Source organism: Melospiza georgiana, chromosome 7 (assembly GCF_028018845.1).
Source record: "Melospiza georgiana isolate bMelGeo1 chromosome 7, bMelGeo1.pri, whole genome shotgun sequence".
In the NCBI taxonomy this organism is placed as follows: Eukaryota; Metazoa; Chordata; class Aves; order Passeriformes; family Passerellidae; genus Melospiza; species Melospiza georgiana.
The window spans coordinates 33,486,064-33,503,645 of record NC_080436.1 but is presented as its reverse complement, the minus strand read 5'-3'; the positions used below and the strand labels follow the sequence as shown (position 1 = coordinate 33,503,645).

The following is a 17,582-nucleotide window of genomic DNA, read 5'->3' as shown; positions in this document are numbered from 1 at the left end:
GACAAAACAGAAAATGTTTTGTTTTGCTTGGGTTTAGGCCACTGGATAATAATCTTGTCATACAACTTTTAATCTTTGTTCCATTTCACCTTCTTTGCATTATTTGAGTTTTAACTGCCTTATATTTGTCCTCAACTATCTTTGAGGTGTTCTCACATCCTAAGTCCAGCTTTGCAAGAAGCCTCTTGTGACTGAGGAAGTGATTTTATGGCTCAATTATCCCCACTGCCTTCCTCTCCTTCTGGTCCAATTCTTGAGAGGCTGAAATGAAAACATTCATAGGAATACATGAAATATAGTTAGACTGTTAAAGTTACGATTTCCAATCTGTTTTCAGTCCCCTTTTTGTGTATTTACAAACATTTTGTGGTTTTGACCTTGCTGAGCTGTTATGTGGCTGTTTTCTTAATGTTTTACCTGATGACCATCTCTAAGAAATCTTAGTGCTTAAAAATGTATTATTTTGCATAAAATCTATGCTGATCACTATGAGAATTACTTCTACTTACAGGAAAAATGTTACTCTGAAGATGTAATACAAGAAAAAACCACAAATATTTTTGTGATGTAATTTTTTATCAACCATTACTTTTAATGGCTGTAGAAAATCAATTGGAACTGAGAGCTTTTTCTGCTTCCTACTGAACATTACTTGCAAATATTAGCTAGTAATAAAATTACAGATGAGTAAAACAACTCGTTTGGGGAACTTGCCATCACTTACTTCAGTCTCTTTACTCTGCTGATTTATAACAGGAAAGAAAACAGGAAGCTTAATTGGCAATGGGATTTCCCAGACTGAAAATTATTAAATTGCTATCACTCAATTATTTTCGGTAGATGAGTTGTGATCATTAATTGTTAAAAAAAGGACAATTTAAAAAACCATTTGCAAGCCCATTCAAGCAAACCAAAAAGTAAATGGAAAGTAAACCTTTTGGAAGTGTTCTGAATTACTGAATTAGCATGGCATTGAGAGAAATCATATGTAGGAGTGGATTGCACGTGTAATATTCATGCACGTTGACAACCAGAGAGCCATTTGAACACCAGGGCTGGCAGAAATGCATGTGTGAGCATGAATACCTGCCCTGCTGGAGACGTGAGCCAAAAACACCAAACAGGCCTTAACAGAGAGCCAAAAGTGAGTTTTATTTACACTGAATATCTCCATGAAAGCAACTCTTCTAAAGGTCAAGTCAAGCAGTTCTCTCAGCTCAAGTCCAACCAGATGGAGCTGCTGATAATGTGACCCCGCATGTTCAGAACACAGAACAGATTTTTACATTTGTGCTTCTGCACATTCCTGGGTGAATAATCACAATGATTCAGGGAGGCACATTGCAACATAAGGTGGTATTCAAAGGGAATGGAAGCATTGCCCAATATGGCAACGGGGAACTGAACCCTTGCTGGGAATGCAGAATGCTCCAGAGAGGGCAGGGGTTCTCCTGGGAAGGGCCTAAAGCAAAGGAATCAACGTCCCACGTGGATCAGCAAGGGAGACCTCCTGTGTATATGTGGGTTCTGTAAAGAGAGACCACAAATGGATTAAACTGGAAGCTGTTCTGCAGGCAAACACAGGAGGGTTTTGTTTTTCCCATCTTCTAATTTTAACACCACCGGTCTTCTCAGTGCAGATGTGTCGCAGACATCTTTTTGTGAAAATCCTTTCTTAGGATTTTTCCTGCTGAAGCTGAGAAGTTTCAGCAACAAAATGTAAACAATGATTATCTGCTGCTGTGGAATGCAACAGGTCCATCTTGGGTGTTTATAATTAATGGCCAATCAAGGACCAAGCTATCTCGGACAGAGTCTGAGAGAGCTGCCTTTTGTTATGATTCTTTTCTATTCTTAGCTAGCCTTCTGAGGAAACCTTTCCTTCTATTTCTTTTTAGTATACTTATAATGTAATATATATATGTATATATCATAAAATAATAAATCAAGCCTTCTGAACATTCTCGTCTCTTCCCTCATCCAAGAACCCCTGTGAACACTGTCACACAGATGCTCTTAAACTGCAGCAAAAATGAAATTTTATCAGGTGAGGAATTGCATGGACAGAGCTACTGGTTTGGGGCTTTGCTGGTGCATTATTTTTAGATCAAAAGGTTTCAAAGTGTATTGTTCATAAAAGTCAAGTCTGGTGGCTTGTTTGGATGGCACACCAAATTGAGCAGGCATGTAGTGCTGCAAATAGAGGTTTTAATGCCCTATTCTCACAGTAAGGACTAACATAATTAATGTAATCTGTTTGTCTAGAAGATTTTGTCCAATTTACATATTCATTAGCATAATTTACCAGAGTGATTGCTTTCAATACTGTTTTTTAAAGCAGCCGAGTGAGAGAAACACTTTGATACAATGTGTTAGTTTTGATATATTTTTGATACTGGACATGTGAAGCCCACATCATTAAAAATTGGCTGTGGCCTTCTTCAAAGACATCCACATGATCCTTACAGTGTCAGACACAGCACTGCAGAGCTGCAAATCAGCTTTTATACTTTTTGGTGATTCATTAAGGTATTATTTTAGGAAAGTTTCCTACAGTCTTTGAGCAGGACAAGCAATTTTACAGAAATGAGTTAACAGTTTCTCTGTATACTACCAAACAGAAACAATAAACCCTGTATGGAGCCACTCAGCACTCAGAAATAGTGCTTTGAAATTGTTTCCATTTTGTATGCAAGCAGCATTGACACTGGAAATAGATTGAGTTATACACTTATCAAAGAACAGAGTATTTTTAAAGTGTTCCACTGCTGACTAACTTAAGTGGCATTGTATATTATTTCTAAATAAATCATACATCCTAATAAGAAACTTGGACTGCAGATAGCTGTGATAATTGAAAAAGATGCTGCACGAGCTGTTCATTGCCTTCCCCCAGCTCTGGTGGAGGGAACGTTCCCTGTTCTGTGAGAGAACATTCCCCATCCTGCTAGAAAGAAGGCAGCCAAGTAATTTAACCCATCAGAAAGAGTATTTTTAGTTCTGTTCCATTTTGTCTAGAGACAATTGGAGAGTGCTCATCCATGCTTCTCTGATAGAACTGTGGCTGCTATAATATCCAGATGACTGATACCTTATATTCAAGCAGCACCCTGCTACATCCAGAGAAGGACACCTGTCCATGTGAGTTCCAAATTCTCCTCCTAGCCCTCCTCTCCTCCCTGCATTATCTTAAAGTAAATACAATAAGAGTAAAGTGGCACAATGACCATAGATGTGATATAAAGACCTTATCACATCTATTGTCAGCTGAAAGCTAATCTGAGGAGTCAACAGTTTGGGTCAGCTGAAGAGAATATATTTTTATCAAAAGTCACACACCAAGAAGAAATCCAAACACATAAAATATGAGGGTTTCTAAACAATCCTCTTATGAAAAGCCATTTAGAATGAGAGGTCAAATATTAGCAGCCAAACCCTCTCAAAAGTTGATAAGCAATGGTGAAAGCCAGAAAAATATCTCAGAACAGAAACCCATTTGTTTACCTGTCACACATTCAATTACTTGCAGTTTCAAGTGGGTGGGTAGCAAAAAAACCCCATGGTGCCAATGCACTCTCTCTGACTCTTCATGCTACTTCTTTTGTGAAATGACCCACTAGGTTCACCTTGATCCTCTTTTCCAATCCAGTTTTCCTTGCTCTGGTACCTGGCACTGTTTTAAGGCTCAGTTTTGCCCCTGTGGACTTCTGTGCTCTGCTGAAAAGCTCACACAACACTTAAATAAACACCTGCTAAACTGCAAACTGGTGATACACTGGTTTTATTTAGCACGTTGCTGACACCCTTGAAAAAAAAAAATAAAGTATCACTAAAATAAAAATGGTGATTTTACATACATTTTCGAGTTATCATGGCTTTTACTCAAATTAATGTTCATGACACAGTGAGAGTGGAAGTTGATGCAGGTCAGGCATGCACAGCTGTGATTGATTCAGGTTCTCAGTTCAGTTGAAGTGCATAAGTCACATGAAAAAGGCAGCAATCCACATTTGTTCCAGCCAAGGAAGTAAATAGGTGCAACAGAGAACACATAATAATGTTTCTATTACACAAGGAAGCACAGATTTTCTGATCATGGACAAACTTCACTGCTATTCCTTGGCTCCAGGTGTGACTGTGTGGGGCCTGTGCAGTACAGACACAGCTCCAGGACAGAGGTTTGTGTGCCCTGATTTGCAGTTGGAGGGATTCTGCTGCCATCCTTCTGCCAGTTCACTTTCAGTGGCAATATAAGGATTAAGAAGTTATGAGAAAGAACAGAATAACAGCATGCAGATAGCTAATTTTGAATGGAAAAGCAAGCTGTAAATAGGAATGCAGTTTCCCTCAACTTTTGCAGACTTTGCCTCAGCCCAGACCATCAAGTTCTTAAGACATCATATTTTCATCAAATTCTTTTTCTAGGTTTGTCTTTTGATACACAATTTGCTGTTATTCCTACCAAATAAAATGGGCAATAGTGGTGTTACCATCACAATAGTCCAAGGACATAAACAGGCCCTGGTTTATAAGTTTCTCTATTCCTTACACACCTTGTTTTAATGCACCAAGAATTATAGCTGGGTTTTTTCCCATCCTTCATTTAGAAAAAATATGGACTAATTATATTTTGAAAGTTAATGGTTTTAGTGTATCTACATTGAACTCTTGGCGAGCAGCCACATCAAATGAGTTCCTGGTAATTTGCCATGACTTCACCATGTGCAGCTCCATGAAATTACATGCCTCCCATATGGCTGTTGCTATAGCTATGCCAAAATCAACCAATTACACTGTAATCTTGCTTGTGGCCCTTCTTGGAGGAAATCTACACACATCCTTTATCTGGGTAGATAAAATGTTTTGGGTATTTTTAGCTCTCTGTAGTATTCTCTCAACTACTGGAGAACTTATTTATATTGAAATACTCAGAACATGATGGTTAAGTGATTAAGCAGTGTACTTTATAATAAATATTTAACAATAAAGGAATATTGTCTAATGGATATCCTAGACATGATTTTTCTTGGCAGTTTCTCTAACTTTTATTGTCATGTTTAGCTGGGCTTAAGGACTGTTCAGTGTGATGCACTGGATATTAAGGTGCCTTTTAAATTCAGTTTATACCAATCTGAATGGCAACATGATGATCCAGGCATCAGATTCTCAGCCCTCCTGGGCATTTCCAAAATCCTTCCACCCCTGGAACTTCCTTTCAGGTTTTTTTTTCTGCTTTCCTCTTGCACTTTACCACACTTCCCAGGCCTGGGTCTATATATGGATTCACAGCGTTGTTCTTTCTGCACGTTCAAGGGCAGGCCATTAACTGCATGAAAGCCATCCAGAGTGAGCAGGATGCTGAAAAGCTTCCCACACAGCTTAGCAAGGGATTTGTAATGCTTTTGTCTAAGTACACACCTCTTCAGGCTGAGGTACTTGTGTGAAATTTTAATACTTAGCGTTGCTGTAGCTGGTAAACCATACAAAACACCTTGGAAAACTGTGGAGCCTCACGACTGATTCCTACAACACTTGCAGAAAGCTGTCTGCAAATTCCTTCCCTCTGAATCAAACTGTTAGACTGCATCTCTGTTTACCTGTTGATTAATAGAAACACTTTCCTCCTGACTTTAATCCTCTCATTCCTTATCCATTTGTATTCATCTGCATTCCCTTGCTCTGTGTTCACATTGCAAACTGCCTGGAGGCAGATGGCAACAGGAGGGGGATGCTCTGCAATGGTAATTACTTCTGTTAGCATGGATGTTTAGGAGAAGATCACCTGCAATCCAACTGTGCTTACAAACCTGGACTTGGTGCATCATTGAAGGATGCTGTTGCTGGAATATTTGTGCTGTGTAGGATTTCAAGGAATCATAAAGGTTGGAAAAGACCTCTAAGGCCAGCCCAGCACCACCAGGCTCACAGCTAAACCATGTCCCCAAGTGCCACATCCATGTGCTTTTTGAACACTTCCAGAGATGGGACCAGATAAAGGCAATTCAGGCTTTTGTTCACTCCCATTCCATCTGTAAGACTGACACTATACTAAGACATTTCTTCTGCACATTAAAAATTTCATTTATGGTACACTCGGAAACAATAAAAAGCTTTTCATAACACAGGAACTGACTTCTGGCCAAATAAGGATGAAAAAATTCAGAAAATTACACCATGAAAAGAGACTGTAGGCTTTTCTACTGCTCTTGTACTGAAAGGTTGGAAGTAAAGGTTGGAAAATCTTTCCATGAAAGAAATATACCAATCAGCACAGCAATCCTGCTGGATCTAGCTGAATTTCAGCTTTAAAAGCTCAATTTTGTAATTTAAGCACAAGACTTCCGTGCTAAAAATATCCACCAAGATAATCTAGATGCCATTCCATAAAACTACAAAAGGTCTATACAGAAACCAGTTTTGAAATTTAGATTGATCTATTTGAATTTGGATGAGTTAATATATCAAACTTGTGTTTATGGTCCAACAATGTGAGATAATATTGCTTAAAGAGATAATTTGCCCCTTTTTTTTTATTGGGCTGGTGCCTGTGTCCACAGCCATCTGAAAACTGCATCTGGCAAGGCTACTAAAATGAAACAGGAGATCTCATGGCCTGGGTCTTTCAACCCCTTCCCTGGCAAAACTGTGATTCATTTGGCACCTTGATACTGAGAGAAATCCTATTCTTTTTGGTCCTCAAATGTAAATTCCACTGTAATTCAGTAAATTAAAATGCACCAGCACTGCTCTTTTTCAATGTCATTCTTCATGCAGACTCAGGAAGAACACACACTGATAGCAAGAGATTGCAAAGGAGTTGCTTAACAGAGTTGTTTCACTTTCCATATGACCTGAAGCACTTTTCTGTTCTGCTCAAGCCTTTTGTTCTGCTCAGTGCCACACCATTTCCCAGAAAACACTTGTACTCACAGGGAGGAAAAGATAAATTCAGCACTGGGATATTTTCTGGAGAGTGCATTACACTAAGTGCTTTTGGGTGTGATTTAAAGTTTTATAGTGAAATGATGCTGCTGCTAGCAGAAAGTCTCCAGCACACTATTACAGCCACTCTACTTTCTGCCCTTTGCCTTTGCTGTTAAGGTTAATAAGACTAATCAGGAGCATTATTTGGAAATATTAGGTAATAAAGGCTGGCCAGCCATGGAACACTAAGAACTGGTCTGTTTAAATTTCACTGCAGCTGGGTAAATTAACTCTGGTCCTGATCCCCTCTGTGCTGTATGGCCTGGCCAGGACCTGCCAGCTCCATCCTTTCCACATGCCTCAGGTTTTTGGACCTTGTTTTGTGCTCCTCTGGGAGGATACTTTAACTCCAGCAGCTGGAGCCCAGAGCTGCTCTCTCATTCCGTGATTCCATCTGCCAGATGCAGCAGTTGAACCTGCTGCATGTATAGCTGACTACCACGTAATAAAACTGAGAGGAGAGTGAAAAGTCCACATGGTAGTTTATATCCTGACTGTATTTATTTTAGATAAATATTTACCTATGCACACGCAGCAGCACATACAAAGGAAAGGGGTATTTGCACTTTCTTTGAAAAGCTTTCAGAGATATTCATCTTTAATAATCTAGCTCAGAACAGCTCACAAGCTACACAATATCCTGCAGAAATCCCTTTCATTAGCTGTAAAAATGTCTCATAATGTTCTAGTCATAATTTGCTCTGACATTAAAATAGAAATGTTAATATTCTCAATATCTCCTTTCCTTGCTTATGTTCCTCAGGAAGATCTGGCAGCCCACAGAAGCCAGATGGTGACTTGAACTTCCCAAAAGAACTGCTGCTACTGAAAGGGATGGTTTTGCTCTCTCCTATCTCATCCTGAAGGGCATGTACCTAGTCCTTCCTTTGCTTTGGCACTGACTCTAGTCTATTCTTCCAGTCAAAAAAGGCAAGGAGGCCTTTTAATTAGAGATAGCTGAAACCAGGTGAGGAGAACATGCTTGAAGAAGGAAGCAGGACTACTGTGAGAATACTTGGAGGATTCCCTAAGGGACACAGGGCCACCTGCAGCCACACAGCTCCAAGGTGAAGTCAGGATGTCAGAGCAGGACTAGGAGCAGTGTGGAGGCTTCTAGAGGGACAAGGCAAGTCTCATATCAAGACAGCTAGCAAGGCTAAGTCAGCACAGACCTACAGCTAAGCTCAGACAAAATCTGAAGGGCCAGAGCTGAGTTTAACTGGATCTCCAGTTCTCTGGGACAAGGACTGTGGGGTGGAAACGCTTGGTGATGGTTATTAGAGCCATTAAGATCCATTAGTGCACACTGACAATTACTCATTTTGATCTACTACCATGTTTGTTCACTGCTTGATATCCGATTATACCATGAAGCTGACATCTCATTGCCAAGGGAGGAGCAGCAAGCAAAGGACTAAAAATACCTGAAATACCCAATATGAGAACTAAGATACTTTGAAAAAAAACCAAAAAAGTAGTGTATGGCTGCAGTACAACACAGGGCAAGGACTAGGCCAGACCTGGTGTGCTCAGCACTCTGTCCTTCAAAGCCTGAAGGGTTGTGGAAAGTGAAAAGAGAGAGAAAGAGAAAAGTACAGACTATATTATGTCCACATGAGCACCTGATCCTCACAGTGCGTTGTGTCCTGCCCTGTTTGGGACAAAGATGATGGGGGGAGTCTGTCACATCTCTCTTACAAGGAGGGACTGCAGGAGCTGGGCCTGTTTAGTCTGGAGAAGACTGAGAGGAGGATCTCATTATTGCATATAAATATCTCAAAGACAGATGCAAAGAGGATGGTGCCAGAGTCATTTCAGTGGTGCTCAGTGACAGGATGAAGAGTATTGGCCAAAGTTTCACCTCGGCATGAGGAAGAATTTCTTTACATCAAAGGTGGCAGAGCCCTGCAATAGCTGTCTGGGGACGGTGTGGAGTCTCCCACACCACAGACATTCCGAGCCCACCTGGATGCATTCCCATGTCACTGCTCCAGGTGACCCTGCCTGGGCACGGGGCATGGACCGAATGACCTCCACAGGTCCCTTCCAACCCTAACAGTTCTGTGGAGGTGGTGGAGCCACATCCCTGGACATGGCAAGCCTGGACATGGCACATGCTCTGTTTGACACGGTTCTGTTCGGTCACGGGTGGGACCCGGTGACCTCACGGGTGCTCTCCAGCCCGACTGACCCCGTGCTATATCGGCGATAACCAGCGAGCAAGCAGCTCCCGCCGCCCTGAGGGCGCTGGGCCGCTCCGCCCGGCGGGCGAGGCCGCGCCACTGCACGTCACGGGGCGGGGCGGGTCAGCCATCTTGGGCTCGCCGGGCAGCGAGCGAGCGGGCGGGGGCGGAGGCAGTGCCCGCCCTGCGGAAGTCCCTCGGTGCCGCCGAGCGCAGCCCGTCGAGCCCCGCCGGAGCCCAGGGCTGCCCGCCGTCCCCAGCACCGCCGCTACCGACCAGCATGGCAGGGCGGCTCCCGGCCTGCGTGGTGGACTGCGGCACGGGGTGAGACACGGCCGCTGACAGCTCGGGGCCGCCCGGGGCGGGGCCGGGCGGGTTCCGCCGCCGATGCTGCTGCAGATGGCGGCGGGGGTCGCGCTGCCGGGCCGGGCAGCCGCGCCCGAGCCCTCGCGGGGCCGGTGCTGGGAGGGATGGAGCGGGCCGGGCTGGGCCGGGGGGAGCATCCAGCCGCCTTCCCTTCCCCGCCCTTCGCTCTCCGCGTCCCGGCGCGGCCCCGCTCGCTCCTCTCGAGCCGCCCGGGGCCGGTCGGGGCCGCCCCCATCGCTCCCGGGCCGGGGTGCGGGACCTTGTGCGGCTGCGGGGCCGGGGGAGGCGAGCGGGGACGCGGCTCTCGCTGTTCCCCAGAGCCCCTGGGAGCCACGGCTCGGGGGAGTCGCCGCTCTGCCCGGCGCCGCCTGGGGGGATCGTGTGTATTTATTTTTTATTTTAATGTGCGGATAATGTCATTTATTCTGTGCTACTTCTCTCTGTGGAAGAAAAAAAACCCCTCCCCTTCCATCGAGCAGGCGCAGAGGAACTTCCTTAGTTTTGTCAAAGCCTCTTCCTGCTTTCGGGCTTTTATACCTTATAAGGCATTTTCAGTGTCAAACCTGAACCAAATCCGCTTTGGAAACGCTTCTTTTTCGTTCAGCAGCTGCCGGGCGGCGGAGGGGATGCGGTGCCAGGGGTCCCCAGCGGCGGGAGCCCTGCGGGAGGAGGCCCCGGGGAGCCGGGCCGGCCCTTGCGGGGCTCCGGGGGCCGGGCAGGGCGGCGGGGCCGGCGGGAAGCGGGGCCGGGCGGCTCCGCGGGGCCCTCACGGCGGCGGCAGCAGCGCTGGGGAAGCGCGGACAGCGCTGCCGCCCGCGGGGCCCTCGGGAAGAGGAAACGGCTCCATGGGGCCGCGATTTTCACGGGAAGGGAAAGCGCTGCTGGGTTTTTAAAGCTCTTTAGCTACCGCTGATGGCATGCTGCCTCTTTAGCTCGTTTTTTACTTCTGCTTCACGTCTCATCCCTCTTGCTAAAAATAAAGTTTTCAGTGAGTAGTTTTCGTCTGCTCTGTAGATGCAGATGTTTATCGCGCTTTCTTGAAATTGTGTGTTCTTCCACAACCTAAGCACTTGTTTCTGAAAGCACATGCTCGTCATCCCCTCAAGAGACTCTGTTTGGTGTAGGGCATCAATAAACCTTTAGGAAGAGCAGGTATATGTATGTGTGTGTTTGATGTCTGCATGTCTAACACTTGTATGAAGAAGTCATTCCTGTAGTGAATTCAGAATTAAACCTTGAGTTCTGTGGGATGGAGGAAAGGTAGCGCAGTGGAAATGAGGGTGTGTAGCTGAGTGAATAGAAGTATATGTGAATTTAACATGTGTATATGTGCTGTTTGTCTTTCAGAGCAAAAGATCTCTAACTGCTCTTCCACATGCCACCAGAGGCTTTTTCCCATCCCACATGTTTGTGTATCACCAGTAGTCCCATTAAAGGCAATAATTATGTCTTTATAGGTTTGTAAAGTGCAGGTTATGACCACTGGATTAGAAATTTGCTTGAGGCTTTCAGCAGTGCCCTGCAGGAGCAGCATGCAAGCCCAGAGCTGTGTAAGAAATACCTTTGTGATGTGAGAGATGTACCAAGGGACATGAGTATTAAAGCAAATGTTCCTGGGGAAGATGTGTGCAAGTACACCATTAATCCACCTCACTTCAGATGATGTACTCTGTAATGTTCTTGAATATGATGTTAGCCAAGTCTTGCTCCTGTTTATTTATTTCCCTACAAATCTTGAGAAAATGTTCTAAGATGCTGTTTTGTTGTGCGCCATATTTTTTTTTTAATGCAGCCCAGCCTATTTTACTCTCCAGGCTTTTAATTTCGGGTGCATTTCATCATCCAAGGTTGTTCTTCCATAAAATTCTGCTTCAAGAAAATGAGGCAAAGATTTGTAGCACTGTAAAGATTACAGGGTGTTGGGGTGGTTTGAATTCAATAATTTCAGTAGATAAAAATATAAAGTGGTGAATTTACAAAGGAAATATATGCTGGTTGAGATGAATAAGAAACAGCTGGGTAAAAGTGCAGTGGGTTATGATAGCATGATCATGCTCCTGGCTTTTATTTTTTATTTGGTGTAGCCCTCCCTGTCCATCTCACTTTTTGTGTGAGAGCACAAATTGTGTCAGCCCTGCGCTCAGTGCAGGTCAGCTGAGGTTCCAGTGTTCTGTCCTGTCTGCCAAAATGACAGAAAGCAGACATATTAAATATAACCCCCAAAAAGAGGAAAAGAGGCTTTGAAAATACAGCCAAAACAGAAAGGTGAAAGGAACTGCCTTGCTTAGAACAGGCTTCAAATGTGCACTGGTTTTCCAGTAAGTTGGCATTTTTAGAGGAAAGGGTTGATAGTTTGTGATCTCAGAAGAATTGACCTCAATCAGCGAAAGGGCAGGTGTAGAAGTGGTATTGAATAGTGTTTTCCTATGTCTTGTGCTTGTAGCCACAGTTCAGTTTATCTAAGTGTTAAATTTGGGGTATTTTTTAAGGTGTGTGTGCGTTTTTGCCAGCTAAGAATGAGGGATGAGAGAGGCAGCAGAGTTGGGCTTTCAGCATCAGCCTGCACAGATTATAGAAATGATAAGGACTTCTTTCAAAGTATAGAGACAAAAACCACAGAGGAGATTGGGGAAATAATGTGATGATTGTTGTTTGATGTTTTAACAGCTCAGTCAAACTTTTTAGAGGTCATCTAAGTACATGTCATACAGCTGGAGCTGGGAGATGGGTTTAATCAGTGGCATGGCAATCAGATGCAGCTGAAATTCTTCCAGTGTTACATTTGTACCCTGAAATTTGCATTCTTTGCTTAAGCAAACTTGATACCTAGAAAATAGGTAATTGATAGCTAGTAAGAGCAAGCAAATACTTGTGGTTTTAGAAGCTGCTTGTCTGAAGCACTGTCCTTTTATTTGTATATGCTATGAAAAATCTGAAGAGCCCAGTTTAACATAACTGTTAAACTCAGTATTATTTATTTCTAGAACTGGTAGCCTTGTCTAGTTTAGTTTTAAGTATATTGTTTGTTGGGTAATCTGTAGAACAACACTGTGAACCTTATTGTCAGGAAGTCTTTGTCCATGTTTGTAGTGAATTTGACTTCACTTGGCTGCTGAGAGCCCCTCTCTTTCTCTCCTTTCCACAAAAGATAGGCACGAGGTCCATGAGCAATGAGCTATGAAGTGGCACCTATGTGCTATTCTGTTTATATCCTTCAAACTCTGGCAAATTTTTGATTTTCCTGAAGTCAGTAGATATGCTGTAAATGAGACTTACTTCATACTTGATGTATCTGAGAATTACATTCATTTTAAAACAAAAATTAAAAATAGAAAAATGAGACGGAGTTCTTCCCATAAAGTATGTGAACAACATACCAAAGAAAGGAAAAGGCTGTTAGTCATTTTTAATCCCAGCAGGCTGCAGTTTTTTGCTCTGTGCCTTTTGGGTGTTTGAATTGTTCTTGCTGCCTCTTGCACAGGCGAGCATAGCGCTGCCTGCGAGTCATGATTAAAAGCTCTTCCTACGCCACTTTGGAATTCAGCTTGATTAGGTTGACAAGTAGATTTTAACTGTGTCTTTCTGTGTGAGTGCACTTTTTTCCTTCAGTGTGACTTGTAGAACACTGAATTAGCTCATTTGGGGTGGCAGATAATTGCAAGTGTTCAAATTAATGGCTCTTCAGCTGAGCTGCGGTAAGTGGCTATGCAACTACTGCACTTCTAAAATGAGAACTTAATTATAGCACTGAAAGGGATGTACAGGATATTATTTGTATTTTCTGTACCTGAGCTTTGTTTTCTGCAGGTTTGTGTGCCATTTTTCAGTGGCTGCCAGGTGGATCCATTCAATACTTGAGTGCTGGTGGTGACCACCTTCTCCAATATACCCAGGAGTCTTTTGTTGGGAGGGCCATGTCTGTTGGTGACCTTTTTCTTGAGTAAATTGGTTATATGATTGTGTGGAAAAAACCCAGCCTGTTGTCATGGATCTTGTTTTCTGCCTCCTCCTATGCCAAGCTTTTTATTTCCCTTTTTTATTTCCCATGCACAGGTTTCAAAGAGTGATGTATTTTCTTAACTTCTTTCTTGCTTACTAGGGGTGAATGAAAAGTTTTAGGGTTGACTGGAGAATATTTCCTGTTCTTGATGGGAACTCAGGATTTCTTGGACACCTCCTGGCAGTCTGGGATCCCGTAGAGCTGAGAGCCAGGAGGATTGAGGCTGCTCAGGATTTCCAGGGTTTCTTGATGTGGAGTTGCAAGCTGTTCTTGGGAATGAGTCACATCCATCTCTGAGAGTTCCTTGGCTATTCAGTCTCTCTAACCAGTGCTGTGAATGAAGGAAGAGTAAATTTGGGCACACAGAACCTCAGAGAAGCAGAAGCTGGCTGGAGTGAGCTTTGCTTTGGGGAAATTCTCTACAAACCCTACTGCTCTAGTTAATCCTCATGCAGATCCTCTATAGCTCTTAAAGAGAGCAAAGTGTTTATGGGTTCAGTGCCTTCTGATGTGATAAGAAATGACAGGATAATGTAATTCTGTTTCTCTTATGGGTTTTGACCTGAGAGTGTAAATGAGTACAAGATCCATGAAAATAATCTTCCATAGACAGCAAAATCTGTGAGGTGAGAAATCCAGTGCTATAAAATCAGGGGAAATCAGTCTGTTTTGTGAGCTCTTGAACTTTTTACTATCTTATGCTGTGCCTTGAAATTATTTTCCTTTCCTAATGTTCCAGGCTTGGTTTATTTCTGCAGATTTTTCCAAGCCTAACTTATGTTTAGTGTAAAGATTTCAGCACCATGATGTTTTTGCAGCTTATACTTCAACTGGATATTTTGTCATGACCTTCTATGGGCTTCAGTCTTCATGAAAATTTTCTCTTTTGGGCTGAATTTTCTCTGTATTGTGTCATCCCAGAAGTAATTTTTCAATATGGAAAGCATGGAAAAAATATTTCCTTGATGGCATTTGGAAAAAATCTTCTTCCAGGGTTTTAAGAGTATCTTTTGCTTGCCAGTGGCTGAAGTGTGGTTAAGGAGGGAGGGGGAAATGTCTCATCCTTCACGTGGAAAAAGGAATTGTGCTAGGTTAAGAATTGATTTAATACATTTGAAAAACCTTTGCAAGGACACTTGGAAGGCTGATGATGGCCTGTGGTGTCTCTTGGATGATTCTAATACAACACAGTCCATGTTGCAACACTAAATGCTCAGAGTATGCAATATAATTAGGAATAATAGGAGTTCAGTTAGGAGTACATATATTTCTACTGACACACTTTTTTTTTTTTTTTGTGTAATTCCATCATAGAAATCAGTTTCTATCTTGTTTTATTTAGTGCATTCCAGAAGCCATTCAGGATGCATGGCACCTTCCAATCCTTCAGTTTCTGCTCATCTTTTCCTGTGTCTCATTGTGCTTGATACAGAGGAAAGGGGCAGTGGCATCTCAGGGTAGAGGACAAACCCACTTGAATCCCTGGGCTGGGTCTGTAAAGTTAAAGATTAATGAAGCTCCTTCTATAAACTGCAGGGTTTGGGGTGTGCCTGGGATGGGCAGGTGCCATTCTTGTCCCTTGGTGTGTTTAGTACCTGCCTTGGACTTTCTGCCCAGCAAGTGTGCTGATTGCATGGCTCCTAAATGCAATTAATTTACTGGTCTAAATTAATTGAAAATACAGTTTTTATGAGTTCAGAAATACTGCAGCAGTTCTGAGTAGTAATCCATGTTCTGTGTTGTTTTATAGGCACATCTGAGAAACTTTGCAGTAGGTCTGTTAGTTCATGCAATTGGAAAGTTTCAACATAATGTCCCAACATTTAGTTTCATCATTGCAGACTTTCTTTGGGACATGCTAAAAGGTTTTAACAATTTCAAACAAACTTCTTTCAAAGGAACTTTAAATTAATGCTTGTCCAAAATTAAAAGACTTTAGGGAGACAAGGTTAATTTCAAAGGTAAAATAACTAAAATCATACTTGGGTTTGTCCCCAAGGAAATTGCAAGTTCTTTTCTCCTCAGTGTAAGAAAAGGAATCTCTATTACTTTAATCCTTAATTTTTGGTCACTGAACTAAAATATATTTAGGTGTACCAGTCTAACAGAAATCATCCATGGGTAGATGTTTAAAAATACCAATTGGACTGTAAACTTGTTAGTGCCCATAGCAGGGTTATTTAACCATCAAAATGAAGCATCAATCCTTTCCAAGTGCTGCTTGTGATGTATTGCTGGGGTTTTGTTTATTCAGTTACATCCAAAATTGAAAAAAATAATCAAGTTATTTGCTGACCTAGTGTAGAGTATAATATGATTCATATCTTTTTATTTTTGTTCTGGTCATGGGTTTGCATTTTTAAGACTAGACGGAAAAACTCTAGATGAATGTAAGGTTTTGATTTTTTCTGGGATTTCCTTTTTCTCTTTATTATTCTCTTGTGGTCAGTGCAAATGTTTGCAGCTGTGCACAGGATGTGTTTTGGCATGCTCAGGCTGTAGAGAGCAAGATGCAGACAGGAGGTTGATAGTTTATTATGATAAATAAATGCTATCAATGGGTGAATCCAGATTGTAATTTTTATCTCCAAATCTCTTATCTAGGTTTTCAGTATTAGTATTTTTTTTGTCATGACTTGCCTTAGATATAGAACATTGTTATCATCTGCAGGAGCTTTCACAATATGACTGCTTGCATATTTACTGTCAGACTGCAGAATCTCTGTGATCCTGTTAAATGAGACCTGCTTTTTATATTAAACAAGATTTACTGGGATGTTTTTGTCCACAGCTGAGTTTTTTTTCTATAAGCCAACTGTTTCTGATTGAAACAATCTTTTATTACAAATGTGGTGGAACATGATAAATATGTAATCTGGTGCTTTAGGTGCAAGGCTGCCCTTGATAGAAAACATTTGGTTGCCTGCTGGAAGGCTGAAGTGGTAATGGGGCAGATTGGGAGTGCTGGGACAATCCCTTGGTGCTTGCTGGGTGCTCCTGCCCTCCATCCCTGCTCTCCCAGCCATCCAATCTCATCCTGCCCTCTGCACAGCTCTTGGGTCAAAGCTGGAGCTCTCAGGTGCTGAAACTGTGCAAATAGCAAGCACAAAAGCCCAACTTTTTTTCCTTTTTTCTTTTTTTTTTTTTTTAATGTTGAACAACTTTACAGTTTTAGCCACTTACTACATTTGCTTGAAGGAACTTTCAAGTCAGGCTTTTTCTGCATCATAAGACTTAGATTTCATCAGTTAATTTCTTCAAGTGCAGGACTTCTTTTACTTGCAGGTTATGTATATGTTCATTTAATTGATCAGTCCTTCCTTGCTTTATCTGTTGAAAAATATGTATAATTCATTTATTTTCTTGGGGTTTTTTCTTCCTGATAAATGTCTGTGCAGTCATAGAATATTCGGAGTTGGAAAGGACCCACAAGGATAATTGAGTCCAACTCCTGATGTTAGATTATTTTGGGTAAATGATGTAGAAAGTTGCCAAATAAATCTCCCCCTCATACTAAATGACTTACACTGTTAAGTAATTATTCATGGAAGACTGACAAACTTTTGGGCATCTTTTCCTCAGTATTTGGAAATACTGCATGGAGTAGGCAGGCTGTGAAAAATGTTCAGAAAGCCTGGAAAAATGAAATAGAAATTTATTAAAAAGCCTATCAGTATAGGTGAGTGCTGTGTGGGTGTGGTGTAACACAGAGGCACTGTTAAGACACTTGTTAAAATGAATTAGTCTGGAAGTCTCAAAGGAAGCAGTGAGTAGAAAGGGAGCATTTTGCCTTTGCCAACACAAACTACTCTACTCTCATTATACAAAGATAATACCCAAAGCCATTTGCTCTTCTTATTTTGAGGAAAATACAGTCAGAGAAAAGCTTTAACTTTTGTGTTAAAGTATGTGCCAGTATTAAATATTAGAAATGGGTTTACAAATGCAAATAAAAGTGGCAAAGGCTACAAGGGGTAGTGTCATCAGGATGCCACAGTTTGGATTTTGTTAGTTGAAAATACTTCAAGTATGGGCTGGTTTCAAGTCCA

The 17,582-nt window shown here is 42.1% G+C and overlaps 1 protein-coding gene across 1 annotated transcript in view; it reads left to right on the top strand.

Moving 5' to 3' along the window:
* The first annotated feature begins 9,315 nt into the window (after nucleotides 1-9,315).
* ACTR3 (actin related protein 3) overlaps nucleotides 9,316-17,582 on the top strand; it is a 28,670-nt gene continuing 20,403 nt past the window's right edge. The window contains exon 1 of the mRNA XM_058028303.1: nucleotides 9,316-9,491. Coding sequence (XP_057884286.1) covers nucleotides 9,448-9,491 — 44 coding nt within the window. The 5' untranslated portion in view covers nucleotides 9,316-9,447. The remainder of the gene's footprint in view (nucleotides 9,492-17,582) is intronic.